The sequence below is a fragment of the Rutilus rutilus genome, assembly GCF_951802725.1.
Source record: "Rutilus rutilus genome assembly, chromosome: 4".
In the NCBI taxonomy this organism is placed as follows: domain Eukaryota; kingdom Metazoa; phylum Chordata; class Actinopteri; order Cypriniformes; family Leuciscidae; genus Rutilus; species Rutilus rutilus.
In genome coordinates, this window is record NC_140212.1 from 10325723 (window position 1) to 10341238 (window position 15516).

General features: G+C 41.0%; 1 protein-coding gene across 7 annotated transcripts in view; it reads left to right on the forward strand.

The window, feature by feature from the left end:
* Positions 1–5754: 5754 nt before the first annotated feature.
* lmo3 (LIM domain only 3) overlaps positions 5755–15516 on the forward strand; it is a 42334-nt gene continuing 32572 nt past the window's right edge. The window contains exons 1-3 of one of the 7 annotated variants that reach the window (XM_084406776.1): positions 5784–6259; positions 13466–13689; positions 14145–14358. In XM_084406776.1, coding sequence (XP_084262902.1) covers positions 13662–13689; positions 14145–14358 — 242 coding nt within the window. In that variant the 5' untranslated portion in view covers positions 5784–6259; positions 13466–13661. Of the gene's footprint in view, positions 6642–9146; positions 9606–10399; positions 10757–12969; positions 13310–13465; positions 13690–14144; positions 14359–15516 lie in introns of those variants that run through there. The other 6 variants (XM_084406775.1, XM_084406777.1, XM_084406778.1 and 3 more) reach the window with 6 other exon arrangements.

The following is a 15516-nucleotide window of genomic DNA, read 5'->3' on the forward strand; positions in this document are numbered from 1 at the left end:
GCCTCTGTTTTGCGCTATTGTGGGCTTTGATACAACAATTAATTTTATTTGACAAGCTACCCACTGGCATACATACATGAAGATTTTGACAGTTTACAGTCAGTAAACGAAACTGAAACTGCAGTCATGGCAGTAACTCACAATCACAAGGAAACAGAAGGTGAGGTTAAGCGCACTCAATAGGTAAAGTAAGCTTTTAGTTGTAGTAAGATTTTAAAAAATTCAACATATATCGTTCTACCCTCTCAATAGACATCGGATACATGAACTTTATACATGACAGATGGCTTGGTGCTAGTTGATATATATTTTAAGAGATTGCAATTTTAAATGTAGGTCTGTGACAAAAAAGGACGCCCAGACAAAGTGGATTAATAGTTAGTTGTTGCCCACAGATTTTTAATGGATTGGACTGAGTAGGAGATGGAAAAAAATGTAGTTTTGTTCATTTTGCACTAGTGGTTGTGCTCGAAAATGAAATATTTATATATATATTTATTTATGGGTTTTCAAAGATGAACCTTGGACTGCATAAAAAAACTGACCCTTACACATATACACCAATAACTGCACTTTTTCTGAGTATAGAATGAAAATACATTTATACTGCAACTCATGGCCTCTCTTTGCTATAGTGTGAATATAACAAGTCTTGTTAAAGACTGTTTTGTGTAGTACATAAACTAAAGGTTCCATCACAAGCGAGCCTCCATTTTACTGTCAACTGATGCTCAGCACTGCAATCAGGGATTGTCGGCAAGAGATTAAAAGATATTTTCCTCTTCAGGCGAAGTAAATTGGTTTTGGATTAAGGCTGATTGATTGCCGCAGAGGTATACAGCAGTCTGTTTGAAATGCGTAGTTCCAAACACACAAGTCATTTCAACCAAGCTACTCAAGGAAATCATGCTGGATAGAATCAATAGATATTATGTAGCAGGTACCAGTATTGCTCAAGGTTATCATTAAAGGCTTGTAGAAATATTATTCAATGGCTTTTAAAAATGTGTGTGTCGGCCTAACACTCGAAAGGCACTGACTGGTTTATTGACTGTAAAGGCTCCATTGTGACGGAAGATTTAATTGGAAAGCATAAAAGTGACCTCCAAAACTCCAGAAGCTCAAGTGTCAAATTGTGGGCTCTATGTTACTTGGATTCTTATGAAATAACTAAAGCTCATTCTGTGCAAGGGCAGGCAACTGGTCTTTTTAACCGTTGTGTGGTGTTCATATTTTTGTTATTCAGCCAGTGTCCGTGGGTCTGGTGGACTCCGCTGCATGTTTGGGTTGCAGCTGCAAAAATTTTATGTTAAAATACTCAACAGATGTTTACTTCATCCCAATTACAAGCAATATAAACTGCATACATGGTTAATATTTTCTCTTTACCTTTGTTAGATCACATTTAAAGCTGCATTCAGTAACTTCGGGATTTCTTCACTGTATTCTCGCTTTTTGCTCGCAGGTTTCTCTCTAGAGCTCCCCCCACAGCTTCGGAATAGATATTTGACAACACTGTTGTAAAAACTCGTTGGCTATTCTCAGACACCAGAGGCTAGTAGATCAACGACATCAAAGCAGATGGGACATTCTTTGAAACGTCTTCTTCATTCGGGTTCGAACAGCGTGAGGGAGCGCAATAATGACGGCATTTTAGCAGATTTCTTTTGGCCGTAAAGCAATTGTTTACATCGCAAAACCTGATATCACGCGAGACTTCCTGACGCGGCGGCCGGAGGTCCGCCGCCCCAAAGTTGCAAGTGCGTATTTTCCGCTCACGGGCACCAGGGGGGTGCGAAACGACCACCATTCAACCCGAAATAAGTAATATAACCATTCCAATGACTCCGTAGCTGTTCAGTTAAGGTAAAAAAGTTACTTAGTTCACCTTTAAGAATTGCAACCCTGTGCGGGAACGGCAGGGGTAGAAACACAAAACTCCCTCTTGCACTCACACTCTCTCACACTTAAACACAATCTCTCTCTCACACGCACGCACACACTCATGCACACACACACGCACACACACTTGGATATGTGGTTTACGGGGACTCTCCATAGGCGTAATGGTTTTTCTAATGTACAAACTGTATAATCTATCCCCCTACACTAACCCTACCCCTAAACCTACCCATCACTGAAAACATTTGCCATTTTTTGAATTTCAAAAAACACCATTTAGTATGTTTTTTAAGCCGTTTGGTTTATGAGGACACAGATGTCCTCATAAACCATGTTTACGTTGTAATACCCATGTCATTATACACATTTGTGTCCTCATAAACCATATACAAGAACACACACACACACACACACACACACACAATAACAGTAGGCCCTGACAGGAGGAGGACAGAGTAAAGGTACACAGGACCTACAATTTCCACACTTTTATTAGCCCCAGGTCCAGTGGACCCGAACATCCTGTGTGTAATATAAATGTGTAGGGGGGGTGTACAGTGTGTGGTCATTGAAAACGTGTTCAGATATATATTCTTCACAGAAAATGAGCCACGGCCAATGAGTCTGAGTTTGAAAAAATAATTAATCGTATCATTTTTCTCTTGATAAAAAATTAAAACGGGTCCTACAGACCTGAACACCATACAAGGGTTAAAACATACACATACAAAGTTCAATTTAAAAATGAACAAACCCTAACAAATAACTTGCAGCAACTTGTAGCATAACGTGTAAAAGAATGTAGCATACTTTGCTTAAAGGTGCAGTGTGTGATTTTTAGCGGCATCTAGTGGGGAGGTTGCGAATTGCAACCAACAAAAGTTACGGTGGCCGACAGGAAAAGATGTCATCGTCTGAGACAGCACAGAGTAGCCAGTAAAGCAATGAGGTTTCTTTACAAAGATACATTAAGAAATTAGGTTTACTTTATTATTCAGTAAAACGATATGTTATTGCGAAAATTATTGTTACTTGTTCATCATTGTGTCAGTGTTTTATTCGCTGACTGTAGCTAGCTTCCTTGCACGAAGAACAACATAGTAACGAAACGCAAAATCCAATTGATTTACAACTTTATATATAAAAACAAAGCACTTTATTAGCTGCAAATATTTTATGTATCTCAAAGCAATTATATATGGATTGCGGAGACACTCAATTAATTTAAGGGTCTATTTTGTCTGAAAATGTATGACATATTGACTATAAAAGTACAAACATCAAAAATCAGTAAGGCAGAAATGTCCATAAAATCATCCTGAATGTGAAAGGTAGTTGCACCTTAAAATGATCTGATCTCACTGCAGTCCTACCTACTTCCAACCAGCCTTCTGCAATGGAGTCACGTTGCACTTGGATATTCTAGCTCTCAGACTGGCCTTAACAAATTAATTGCTGGTTGAATTAAGTAATCTCCATTGATTCCCACTGCGACAGTATCTCGTGGTTTGGGTATTCTTTAACTTCAAAGGGGTCCTCTTAGGCCCATTACTAAAGGTGATTCTATTTTTCGCTTTAGTTGTCTCTCGACCAAAAACTAAAATTGGTCTACAGGGCAGAGAAAGTGAGGTTGGGAGTACGAAAGTTGTCATTAAAAACTAGGCATCCCTTGACCCAAGTTTGAGGGTCACCTATCTGAAGCAATTATTGGGTATCTCTTTAAGGAGAGGCTCTTGTGGTCATTAGTGAAAAGTCACATGTGTCCCTTTGTGTCCACTGGGAGCAGAGAACTCTAGGAAAGTATGTGGAATTAGACTGAGGGTGAATCTGTACCAGAGTCAGAGGGTGCTTACTAGATTGTGGAAGTATAGTGTGTGTAACTTAGTTTGGAAAAGATGATGAGATGTGCTGGATGAATATAAAGGTGCATGCTTTACAATCTCAATGGGGCAACAGCTAAGCCACTAAAAGAAGGATATAAAACAACAAATGGCAAGGAGCCTGGACATTAACACATGCTATATTACAACTGCAGGCAATGCATACTAAAAAACCCTGATTGGTTGAATCCGATCAAGATCATCTCTCTTTATATAACCAATTTTTAAACCCTGGGTAAAGCTATATTTTACTCTTCTAAATTTGAAATTTGGTTACCACCACTTTTAAGTCTGGGTTATGAAACCCTGCTTCTGATATACAGTCTGAAACAATGCGGTTTTAGAATGTAGAGGCCAGTTGTTTAGCAAAAAACAACCAATTATAACTGAACAGTGCTTGCTTTATTAAACATGCATGTGCTTTGTACTGTCACAGAAACTGAATTTTTCGTTGAATCTTGTTTCAGTTTGAAGTGGGGAAAATCAATATATCAACCAGTAACAGAGAACAGGATAATTGTAGAGAAGAGACATATAGAAGTCTACAGGAAAAACTGGACACTACATTTGGGAATAAATAAGCCAAAATGATACACAAAAGGTCATGTGCTGTGTTAGTCTAATCAATGATACTGACTGGATTTTTTTATTTGGATTTGGGTTGGCTGAACTTTTAACAAGTGAATTCTCCGCATTTACCAATATTAAGATGCTTGGTTTGGAAGTGAACTCTGAGTAAGTGGTGCTTCATGCATCGCTAGCCTATTGACAATGTACAGGGTGGGCCATTTATATGGATACACCGTAATAACATGGGAATGGTTGGTGATATTAAAGTCCTGTTTGTGGCACATTAGTATATGTGAGGGGGCAAACTCCTCAAGATGGGTGGTGACATCCATGGTGTGGTGACATGTTATTACGGTGTATCCATATAAATGGCCCACCCTGTACAATGAATCTATATTTGCCCTCAAAGTTTCACTAAAGTGACCACACTTTGAATGAATACTTCCTATAATCAAAGAATGTGCATAGCCTAATCATTCCAGCAATAAAATGCACATTGCTTATGCATTATATCAGCTCTTGAAACAGTTCAAGTCATGGAAGTAAATTTACAGACTGGACCTCTTTGAACATTAATCAAACACCTGTAAGGCATCAAAAGAAAACAAAAATCACATTTTTGTGCTCTCGCAAAGCTCCGCTGCCAACACGGTCATGTCAAGTTCACATCACGAACTGTACATGATCTAGAAAAATTTACACAGATGATTGGCACCAGGCGCACCCAGCCCTGCTTCCTCCTCTCTCTGTGTGTGACGAAACAGTCTCCTCTTTTAAGTGCGTAAGCATGACATTCTCATTTCCCTAAAGTGCTCTGTGCTTTAGCACGGCGGATAATTAAGCGGGTGGAGGGAGTGGCTCTGATTGGCATTATAAACGCTGCACCATCTCTGCTCACCGTTCACGCCACCTGCCTCTCCCTTCTACACTCGCATTCACCATCAGTGGAATTATTAAAGATAAAAAAGCATTGTGCAAAAAAAGAGATCCTCCCCTGACAGATATTATCATTACAACCTTTTATCAAAAAGTGCAAACTTGTTTTTTATCCATCCGTCTCCCCCCCCCTCCATATGTGTCTCAGGCTTCATCCTTCACTCTTTCCCTGGGTATTTCAGCAGGGAGAGAAAAGGAGAACCAGAGAGAGAGAGAGAGAGAGAGAGAGAGAGAGAGAGAGAGAGAGAGGGAGAGAGAGCAAAAAACGAGAGGGGAAAAAAGCTAGACTGAGCTCTGTCAATTGGAGTGAGTGCACTACTAAGTCTGGCTTCACTACAAAGGTTAGCAGATCTGACTGTCAATACTGTCAGAGGAATGGAGTCTTAGGGAGGGGAGGGAGCAAAGGAGGTGGAGACACGAAGGTTAGGTGGTGGGGGAGGCAGGAAGGTTTGCTTTGAGAGAAAGAGATACTTTGATATTTCGGAATGTTAGAAGGGTGAATGTGGAGAACTGGAGGTTGGGGATCTAATTACCGGGCCATAATTGGGGGCTAGGGAATAGGTTGCCGTCCTCTCAACTCGCTGCAGATCAATTATGTTAAGAGAACATCTGTAAGTAGAACTTAATGAGGTCCATTAGAGCAACATGCGCTGCCTTCCCTAACGGTGCTTGTCAGCTTCTTGGATGAGCTGGAGTGTGCTGCTAACTAGGGACCTGGTGAAGGTGCTTAAATAGGCGAGGAGACGTGCGGGCCGGCTCAGGTCTGTTTTGCTTTGCTGCCAGGGAGGGAACGAGACCACGAGCGAAGAAACAGCCGTCGTGGGGAGAAGGAGGGGAGTCTTTTTAGAGCGGGAGCGAGGAGGAGTTGCACTGAGGCGGGCTGCACGTTTTTAACCCGCTCGCCTGGAACTTGACAAGGGAACCGGCTATATTTGAACTACCATCTCGTCTTAATCGGCAACTTTTCCTCGGTACAGTATCTTTCAATCAGATTTTTTCCTCTTCAAACATAGTCTGATCTGCAGCCTCATTAAGCAGCTTGGAAGCTCTTTATTCGTGCAGTGTTTTAATTTGACCCTAAACCGGAACTAATTGGTGATGATCTTTTGTTCTAATTAAGGTTGTTAGGATAAAGGATCTCGGGATAATTTCCAACTACTTTGTTTTCTCTCCTCAATAAGGAAGCGAAGAGTTAGAGTAGGTTGCGTCTATTACATTGTGAGTGGCTGTGGTGGGTGCGCGAGAGCATTAGATTCTCTGTACGTTACTAGCAGCGGTTTAAAACTGGGATTAAGTTGAAGCTTCCGTGAAATGAATGGTCGCTGGAGATGCTCAAAGGAGGCTTAAACCAGGGTAAGAGTACCAGGAAATATTTTTTTTTACTCCAATCCTCCCCGAGAAAGATTTTCCTCCCTTGTGAAGCCCTGTAATTAAACTCCCGCTTTCATTTCTACCACAAAAACGAACCTGCATTCCTCGTGCTCGGATGAAGTGGGGTGGTCGTCTGTCGGATATCCCTCTCTTTGCTGACGTTATGTTGCAAGTCTGTGTGTGAAAGAGAGAGAGAAAGAGGGGAGAGTGAGTGGGGTGAAATAATAAGCTGCTCTTCATTTTAACGACGTCCGTTCGTCAAGGCTGCGCGCGCTTCCCTCCACGCGGGCTGGACTGTTCCGCGCGAGCGTCACGTAACGTGACGGACGGCTGTGTTCACCTCGCGCGGCACAGTCTGATGATGGCACTCTCTAGCTCATCACCCCCAATAATTCAGATATCTTCGGTGAATAATTGACGTGATAATGCGTGAGATGAAGTGGTGGTGGGAGGGTAGAGTAAGAAGAAGGGGTTACAGCGTCCCCTACTCACACTCTCTCTCTCTCTCTCTCTCTCTCTCTCTCTCACACACACACACACACACACTCACTCGCTCCCTTTTACTCAGCTTAAACCGTCTCCCCCGCAAATTGCATGATTACCAAGATAGCCCGCTTTGAAATAATTCAATCCATGACAAAACCTAATTACTGGCAGGTAATACCCTGTCAGCTTTAATGCATCTCATCACTCATAATGGAAGCGAGGAGCATTTTATGACCCATCTCATTACTGCTGTATTTTAGGCAGAGAGTGATTGGCATGGGCCCACAATCTTACCACTACTCAACTCTGTTACCATCAGTTCTCTGTCTCCACATTCTCAGTTTAGTCACTTCCAAACTGGGCTGACGATAAATGACTTCTTTTTGGCCATGGCAGAAAATAAACTCTACAGTGAGAGTGTGATTATGTTTCCTTTTCTCTCTCTCTGCGTGTGTATGTGTGTGGGGAGGGAGGGTAGGTGGCACTGAAGGCCTGTGATTCATCCTACCTCGGTAACATGGGCATCAAGCAGTGCTAATTAGAGTGAACAGGTGTAACCAATGGGCGAGGAATAGCTTTAGAAACACAGGCTGAAAAAGCAACTGTGAAAAACAGCGAAATGTATTGCGTGCTCTGTCTCTCACCTACATACACAACTAAAAATTTTGTCCAGGTATTCATGGACTTTGATCTTGCAGGTGCACAGTGATCACATAGCATGAAAGTTCAATAAGGGAAAATGTTCATTGTTTGGCCTGGTGTAATACAGCTTGATTTGGGCCTATAAGTGGAGGCAGACAAACACTTAACACTTTCAGACAAGAGATCACACACAAAGTGCAAGATATCGTAGGCTTATTCAGAAGTCATCAGATTATTTTATTATTTTTTTTAAAACTAAAAAGGGTATTTTTAAATGTGTGATTAGTGATTAAAAACAGTCGGAAAGCTGATATGCTCCCCCCTCCCCCCTCCCCCCCATCACAGCTCTTCTCTTTGTTAATTTTATTTTTCTGTGAATGATCAGCATGTTGAAGCCTAAAATAATTTGCCTTTGAAGAACCCTAGATCAGTGATTTCAAAGGGAAATACCTGGAAAGATTTTGGCTTAATGACAGAAAACAAAATAATGTGCGTAATGAGTACAAGTTTTATAAGGCACTACTTGGTGAGTCTGTTACACCAACAGTATTGTTTGTATTGTGACTTTTTTATGCTAAATGATATCCAACATGAACCAGAATAACACATTTCTGGTTTGGTGCAAGTAAAAGTGTACTTACTGATGGGACTTTAAGGATAAATAGGAGAAAAAAGGGCACTGCTTTAGATTACATCAAGACAGCTCTGATTAATATGGTCTGAACCAGCATAGCCTATAAACAATTATGAAATTAATCACTTAAATAGTGAATGAATTAGGTGTGTTGATTTCAGATAAGACCAAAATATCCCTGGATTTGAAAACTGATCTGCACCTGGCGTGCTCAGCGGTGTGCAAGTCCAATGCCATATATTGTTAATATAGTCTACATTTTTCCTACACTTTTAAAATGAAATGTTCTTCAGTGGTTTACTGCAGCTCCTTGTGATCAGCAAAGTACATGTTTATCATTATCAAGAACCATTTTTGTTTGATTTATTTATATGATTTATTTTTTTATTGAAAAGTTTTTTTAATTAAATTGGTATGTCAGCAGCATACTGGCTTCTGGTTTCTTTAAAGCATCAGATGGTTTCCTAAAGAATCAGAATAAAAAGTAATATGTGAAACTTAAGGTTCTTACATAAAAGTGTAGTGTATTCGCCTGCATTTAGAGGCAGACAATTAGGCTACTAGTTAAACAGTTGCGCGTGCACAAAACGCTGTCGTTAAAATGACAGACACGTCTATGCATACATTAATTTATGTGTTTTATGAATTAGACCGGTTCTGCTATAAAACACTAGCACTGCGAATTTGTTGCCGAGCTTCTAAAACAAAGAGAGAGAGAGAGAGAGCGAGTCTAAACGTGTAGAACAGAGCTCATAGCATGTTTGCGCGCGCGTCTCAGAGAGGTGAGCATTAAGTTTGTGTTAGCGAGCGCGCGCTCCGTTACTCCGGCTGTCTGTAATAACCGAATGACCTTTTCCTCCTCGTGTAATGTCTCACTGGTGAGGGATTGGGTTTGAAGATAATAAAGCTAGGCTTCACTATTGCTCGTTCCTCACTCACTGATGGGCAAGTTGTTGTGAGCTTTCTCAGAATACTCAATATATGACGGCTCGCGCGAGAACACCTGTAGCTTTTGGTGCGAACAACTACTCGTAGATGATCCATGTGGACCTCATTATTTACAACCTGAAGATCACTCTTATCCGCGGTGCAATGTCAGATTCGTGAACTTTTGCTCCGAGGAATATTGAGTTGGAGTCGGTGCTCTATCCTAAGTTAACCTTCTGCATAACTTGGTCAAGAAGGTGAGTGTGTTGTGCATTAATTGTATTTTCCGAACGGACTTCCGAACTCATTGTTTTGCTCCTACATACACTGCGAAACTAATTGCCTAATCAGCCGAGGTTGCTTTAAGTGGTCTTTGGTGTTTAATACAAAATGCAGTGTGTGCCTCACGTAGATGCATCGGATCATTTGCGCATGTGATTCAAATTATTTCAGATAAACTGATCCAGCAAAGTCAAAGTTAGGTGTGTTGTCATTTTTGCACATTGTAGAGCAATGGACAAAATGAAATGATGTTTCTTTTACTACATTGCAACGCTTAACATACATCCAAGCTATCTGCAATTTATCAAATATAAATGACAAACAATAGATAGACAGTATTAACTCAATAAGACAGCACTGGATATATAGCATACGTGCATGAGCATTATAAGTATTTTAATGGACGCACTTTATTTGCATTAAAGTTTGTAAATTAAAAATAACGATTAAGTCGGGGGATTCAGTGCTCTTTTTAAAGCTTGAAAGAATTTGCAAAAGGTGTTGGTAATGTCGTGGTTGAAATCGTTGAAGGTTGAAATCGTGTTTACATTCTAAAAAATATGGCATGCTTCTGAACAAATGTAGTTCGTAAATGCTGGACAAAATATGATTTCGTTTTAGCATAGGCAATGCGAGTTCCTGTTTGTTGTCCCTTGTTTACATCCAACTTCGTGCCTTTTACTGTACGCGCACTGAAATAGGCGAATAGCGAGAGGCACGATAGGATTATAAGATTACGGCGCGCGCGAAGGGGTAAAGCATATGCCTTTGTCATCCGCTGTCATTTGTTCGCCGCCACTTGCCTCGCCACGGCTGCTGGTCGATCTAATTTCATAGTCGAGCACTGTTGTGACAAACGGAGTCTTAACAGCGTGTGGCGCTGAGCGATAGCGGCTCGCTCTTTCTTTTTTTCTCCCCTCCCGTGTTTTGTTGATTGGTGTTTTCGACGTTTTCACTCTTTTCTGGCGAAGCGAGGTGGATTGTTACTTGTAACAAAAGCGAAGCACCCTCGCGCGCATACAGCTGCTCACTTCACGCGCATCTTTGGCTCGCGCCTCGTCTTGTTGCATGGTGTTTCTGGGAGCCGAAGCGGGTCAACCAATGCAGAAAAGGGAGAAAAGTTTCGGTAAGAGCACTGTTTTGCATTATATCAACGTGAGTGTGATGTGTTTAAATGTGTGGCTGAGTAGTTGGGATGTTTCTATGCGTATTGCAGCAGTTTTGTCTAACCCCATACAGCTGCATTTTACCGAAGCCAGGCATTTTCGTCATTTTCCCCGTGTGTGAATTTTCGTGGTTTGCTTAAACAATTGTATAACGTTAATATGGTGTGCCGTTTCGTATCATTGTGTCTAACACGTTAACGGTTTCATTTCGTCATTTTGCAAGCTGCAAATCTTATTGGCCTTTTCCGTGCACTACGCTGCCATGGCAACAGTAATTAAACTGATAAGAGGGTGAAATGTCAGCATCTCCGGCTCGCGCAGCTGTGATGTGAAATCAAATTGGTACTTTGCTCTCGGTGTTTGCCAAGTCTAGCCTGAAATTTCCCCTTCAGTATCTGCGAACAGAAGCGCACAAAGAGCATCGTATCACTATGCGAACGGGACATAATGAAAGATCTGAGTGAGCGAGCAAAGACAAAAAAAAAAAAAGACACTTATGTCCCACACCTATAAGGGATGAGCATTTACCGATTTTAGTTGCGAAGTCCATTGCGCGTAACGATTCCGAATCCTTAACGGTTCCATTAATGATTCTTTGTGTAGCTACTCTTGGGGAAGAAATATTTCGTTAGGAACTGTGATTCGTTTTGCATTTACTGCCCTTAGCAATCTATTGCCAAATCACGAGTTTCAGATTTCACCAGACCGATATTAAATAAAATACATTTATTTCAGTTCTTCCAAAAGATGGGTTTACACAGGCTATACTTTTCATAGACTTCTCAGAGGCGGCATGTGGTGACATTTCATTAAGTAGGCTATTGATTTTTGTTTTTGTTTTTATGAAATAGCCATACCAATGTACAATAACTCATAATGTGTATCTTTATGTACATGACATTCAGTCAGTAAAAACACTGTTTGTCTTAACACATACCACAGTAACAGCTTGGTTCATTTCGAGTCGAACATGACGAAAGTAATAATTGCGGTTCAATCAAGCGTCAGGATAATATCAGTAACAGCTCGTACTGATTCAAAAGTGTGTTAGAATCGCTAAAAGAACCGGCTCATAAGAGTCATTTAGGACTCGGACTGCACTGGTTGCGCTGCCCGTTTTTGATTCACTAAAAATAACCGACTCATAAGAGTCATTCGTTCCGGGTTTGGGCTATGCTGGTCGCCCTGTATAGACTACATTTTTGAGTCACTAAAAAGAACCGACTCATAACAGACATTCGGCAAGGAATCGAACTACACTGGTCACGATGTATGATTCCAATTCACTAAAAAGAACCGGTCCATAAGAGTCATGCGTTCAGGAATCGGTTACGTTGGAGATTCATAGAACATTAGTGCACTATCAAAGTAGTTCTGTTCACTGTTCTGCATCGGTGGAAAATTCATTTGGTTACTGTATTTTTTAAAATGGCTACCTTGGCCCAATTCCAGTGTGTTAGATTAATCTTTTGTTCACCGTTTGATATAGGAAAATCAATAAGGCCCCGAACATCCCACACTCCCATTAGATAAAATTAAATTGGACATCCAGGCTTTTGAATAGAAGGGTTAGTTAGTTTGTCCCACATTCGATTCATTTGGGACCAACCATGAATGTGGACAGAGGGGAGTTGAAACTAACTTCTTTGGCTTGGTAATGAGAGGCGGTGACTTTGTTGTGTTAACCAGGGACGGTGCGGATGAGTGGGACAGAACAAGGATGCATAGCAGAGGAAATCAGCCGTGTGCTCCTCTTACAATCCAATCCAGCCAATTAAAAGCTCAACAGCTTAAACACAATGGGACAAACAGCGTGGCCGTGCTACCTGTCTGATGTGCCTCCTTGCTGTTTTCCCCTCATCAAGCCCTCTCCTTTGAATAAACTCAAAATAAAGCGACATAAAAACACCAGCGAGGTCGAAGGAATCATCATTATCCCTTGCCTCATTTTCATTGAATGTTCCTACATCTTAACGAGCATGGTCCTACAGCAGAAAGAAGTTGTTCACAGTCTAAGCCTATGGTACTGCATCAGATATTTGCTCTAGGCTATAATTATGACCCTAGAGGGATCGGCTACCTGCTGTTCCTTTCCCTGCATTGTAATGCTCAGTTGAATTGAAACAATTTCACACCTGTCCTCAGTCTTACTAATTGGTGCACTGTCTTGTTTATTTTCTATGAGGGCCAACTGCCACGCTTTTGGCAAATCATTTTTGAAAGTAATTATCGTCAAGGCCACATGTAAAAAAAAGAAAAAGAAAAAAAGGAGAGCGGCAAACTCTCTCTCTGTTAGGCAGGGCAGAGTCTTAATGGTCTCCAAATTTGTTGACATGCATCCAAAAATAAATTTCAACATGTACTCACCCTCGTGTCATTCCAAACCCATATGACTTTCTTTCTTCTGCAGAACGCAAAAGATGATGTTAGGGATTGAAAGCCTTGATTCACGTTCATTGCGTATGATTTATCCATACCATGAAGCTATCAAACAAGTTTGTAATGACATGAGGGTGAGTAAATGATGTCAGAAATGTCATTTTTGGGAAATCTAGCAAAAATACCCTAAATGTTACACCAAATGTTTCACAAACTTTTCTTGTCAAGAGAGATTCATGAATTCCAAACAAGGCTTTTTAATCTCATATTCCTCTATGAATGTATTTCAGCGAGATTGCCCGGACAACGCATCGCGGCGAAGAGCGCATTATAACTATCCCGAGGGAGGTCCTCAATTCAGACAGAGACACTCAATTTACCACAGCTGAGAAATCTCTCGGTGACCCTCTCACTCAAAGTTCGCAATTTCTCACTGCTCGCGCTCTCACCCCCCTCCAAGAGCAGCATATACATTAGGTGGAATCTATGGCTCTGACAGCTTCTCCTGCACAAGGTGAGAAATGGGGACCATCTCCGTGGCAGGACAACGGTTCAGAATCAGACGTACTTGTAAAAATGTAGGACAGAAACTTTTAGGGGCAAGGACAAAAAGAGGGGCCGGAGTGGTGGTGTGGGGGGAGTGGGGTACAGCTTACTTTCCTCTGTATGGAAGGAGAATACTAATTACAGGCCTTCAGCATGAGCCCACATTGTTCCCTCTCTACCCAACAAAGCCCTTTCACGCCCTGTAAAGGGCTACACAATGCCTGCTCTGGGGGCAAGCTTTGGCCCCTCCCCTAAAGAGGGGGGAGAGGAGGATGTTAGCTACATTGGCTTCTTGTTATTGTTGACTAAAAAGTGTGTGTTCATCTCTTGACTGAAATGCAGAGCACATGATTTTACCTCTTAAAAAGTAACCAGGAACCATGTTCTCACCTTCGTGTCGCCCCTTGTTGTCTTTCTCCGCAGGTATACAAATGCTCTCCGTCCAGCCGGACACCAAGCCAAAGGGCTGTGCCGGCTGCAACCGGAAAATCAAGGACCGCTACCTGCTGAAGGCCCTGGACAAGTACTGGCACGAAGACTGCCTCAAGTGCGCCTGCTGCGACTGCCGTCTCGGAGAGGTGGGCTCCACGCTGTACACCAAAGCCAACCTCATCCTCTGTCGGAGGGACTACCTACGGTAAGAGGAAAAACTCACTATTTGGATCATAACACGCACTCTAGACACTACACGCACAAAATGTCACTGAAAACAGCTGAATCTGTACCACATTCAAAAGAGACCTCTCAGGGCCTTATGTCAAATTCCAAACAAAGCAAGTGCCACAAAAAGCCATATTGCTGTTAACACTGGCTTTAATGGCCGCCCTTAACGCCCAGAGTTCTCCCATGCTGTTAGATATCCTTTGCTCTTCATAATAGAAAAGGAGCTCAAAGGGGATCTTTATGAGCCTATAAACTGCTCCCATTTCTGTGAGTTTTCAATGGATTCACTTGTTGGATTCAATCAACACACTGAGGCTTGATAGAAGGACATTGTTTAGCAAAAGACCACCCTGGTTCTTGTTCAATCAGCTTACCTTTGTCCACTGATGGAAGGTTTCTCTTAGAAACCCAACCTCTCAATTCCATACTTTTCTCTATCTAAGTCCCCAACATGTATTAGTTTTAAAGCAACAAGTCTTCTAGTTTATATATTTTTGGCTAACAGATAAACATAGACATAGAGAAGGTCATTCTCTCCTAATGAGTAAAAAGGAAAGAGTGCATAAGCTACTTTCTTGTAGGGGTGTAAGATATGTAGGAGAAATATGATATGCAGTTAACTTTTGAAGCAATCAAATCAATTTAAATTATTTTCAATAGATTTAAAGCCAGAAAATAATGACAAGATGTGCAAAGAAAGCATCAAACTTCTAGCAAACTTCTCAAAGTGACCAGAAAATAGTCATATTCTACAAAAAGCATCCTCCAGAATTCATGACAATCAAATTGAAATCTAATAATCTGATAGCTTGTTTTTCATGGACTTTACATGACTTAAGAGGTTTGTGGTATTTGACCTTTGATTGGCCACACGCAACTTACAAATAGTTTTTTTTTTTTTTAATTACTGTCATTATTTTAAATGTATCATTAAATAAATATTCTTAAATAAAATATGAATACATAATATGAAATATTATGAAAATAATATTCAAATTATATATATATATTTTTTTTTTCATCTCACATTGGCATTGCTACTACTTGTTTACACTACATATATGATGTCACAAGTGCGCACACTTAACCTCAAAGACAATGGCAGGATATTCTCTGCATCTCCTTAAACTTT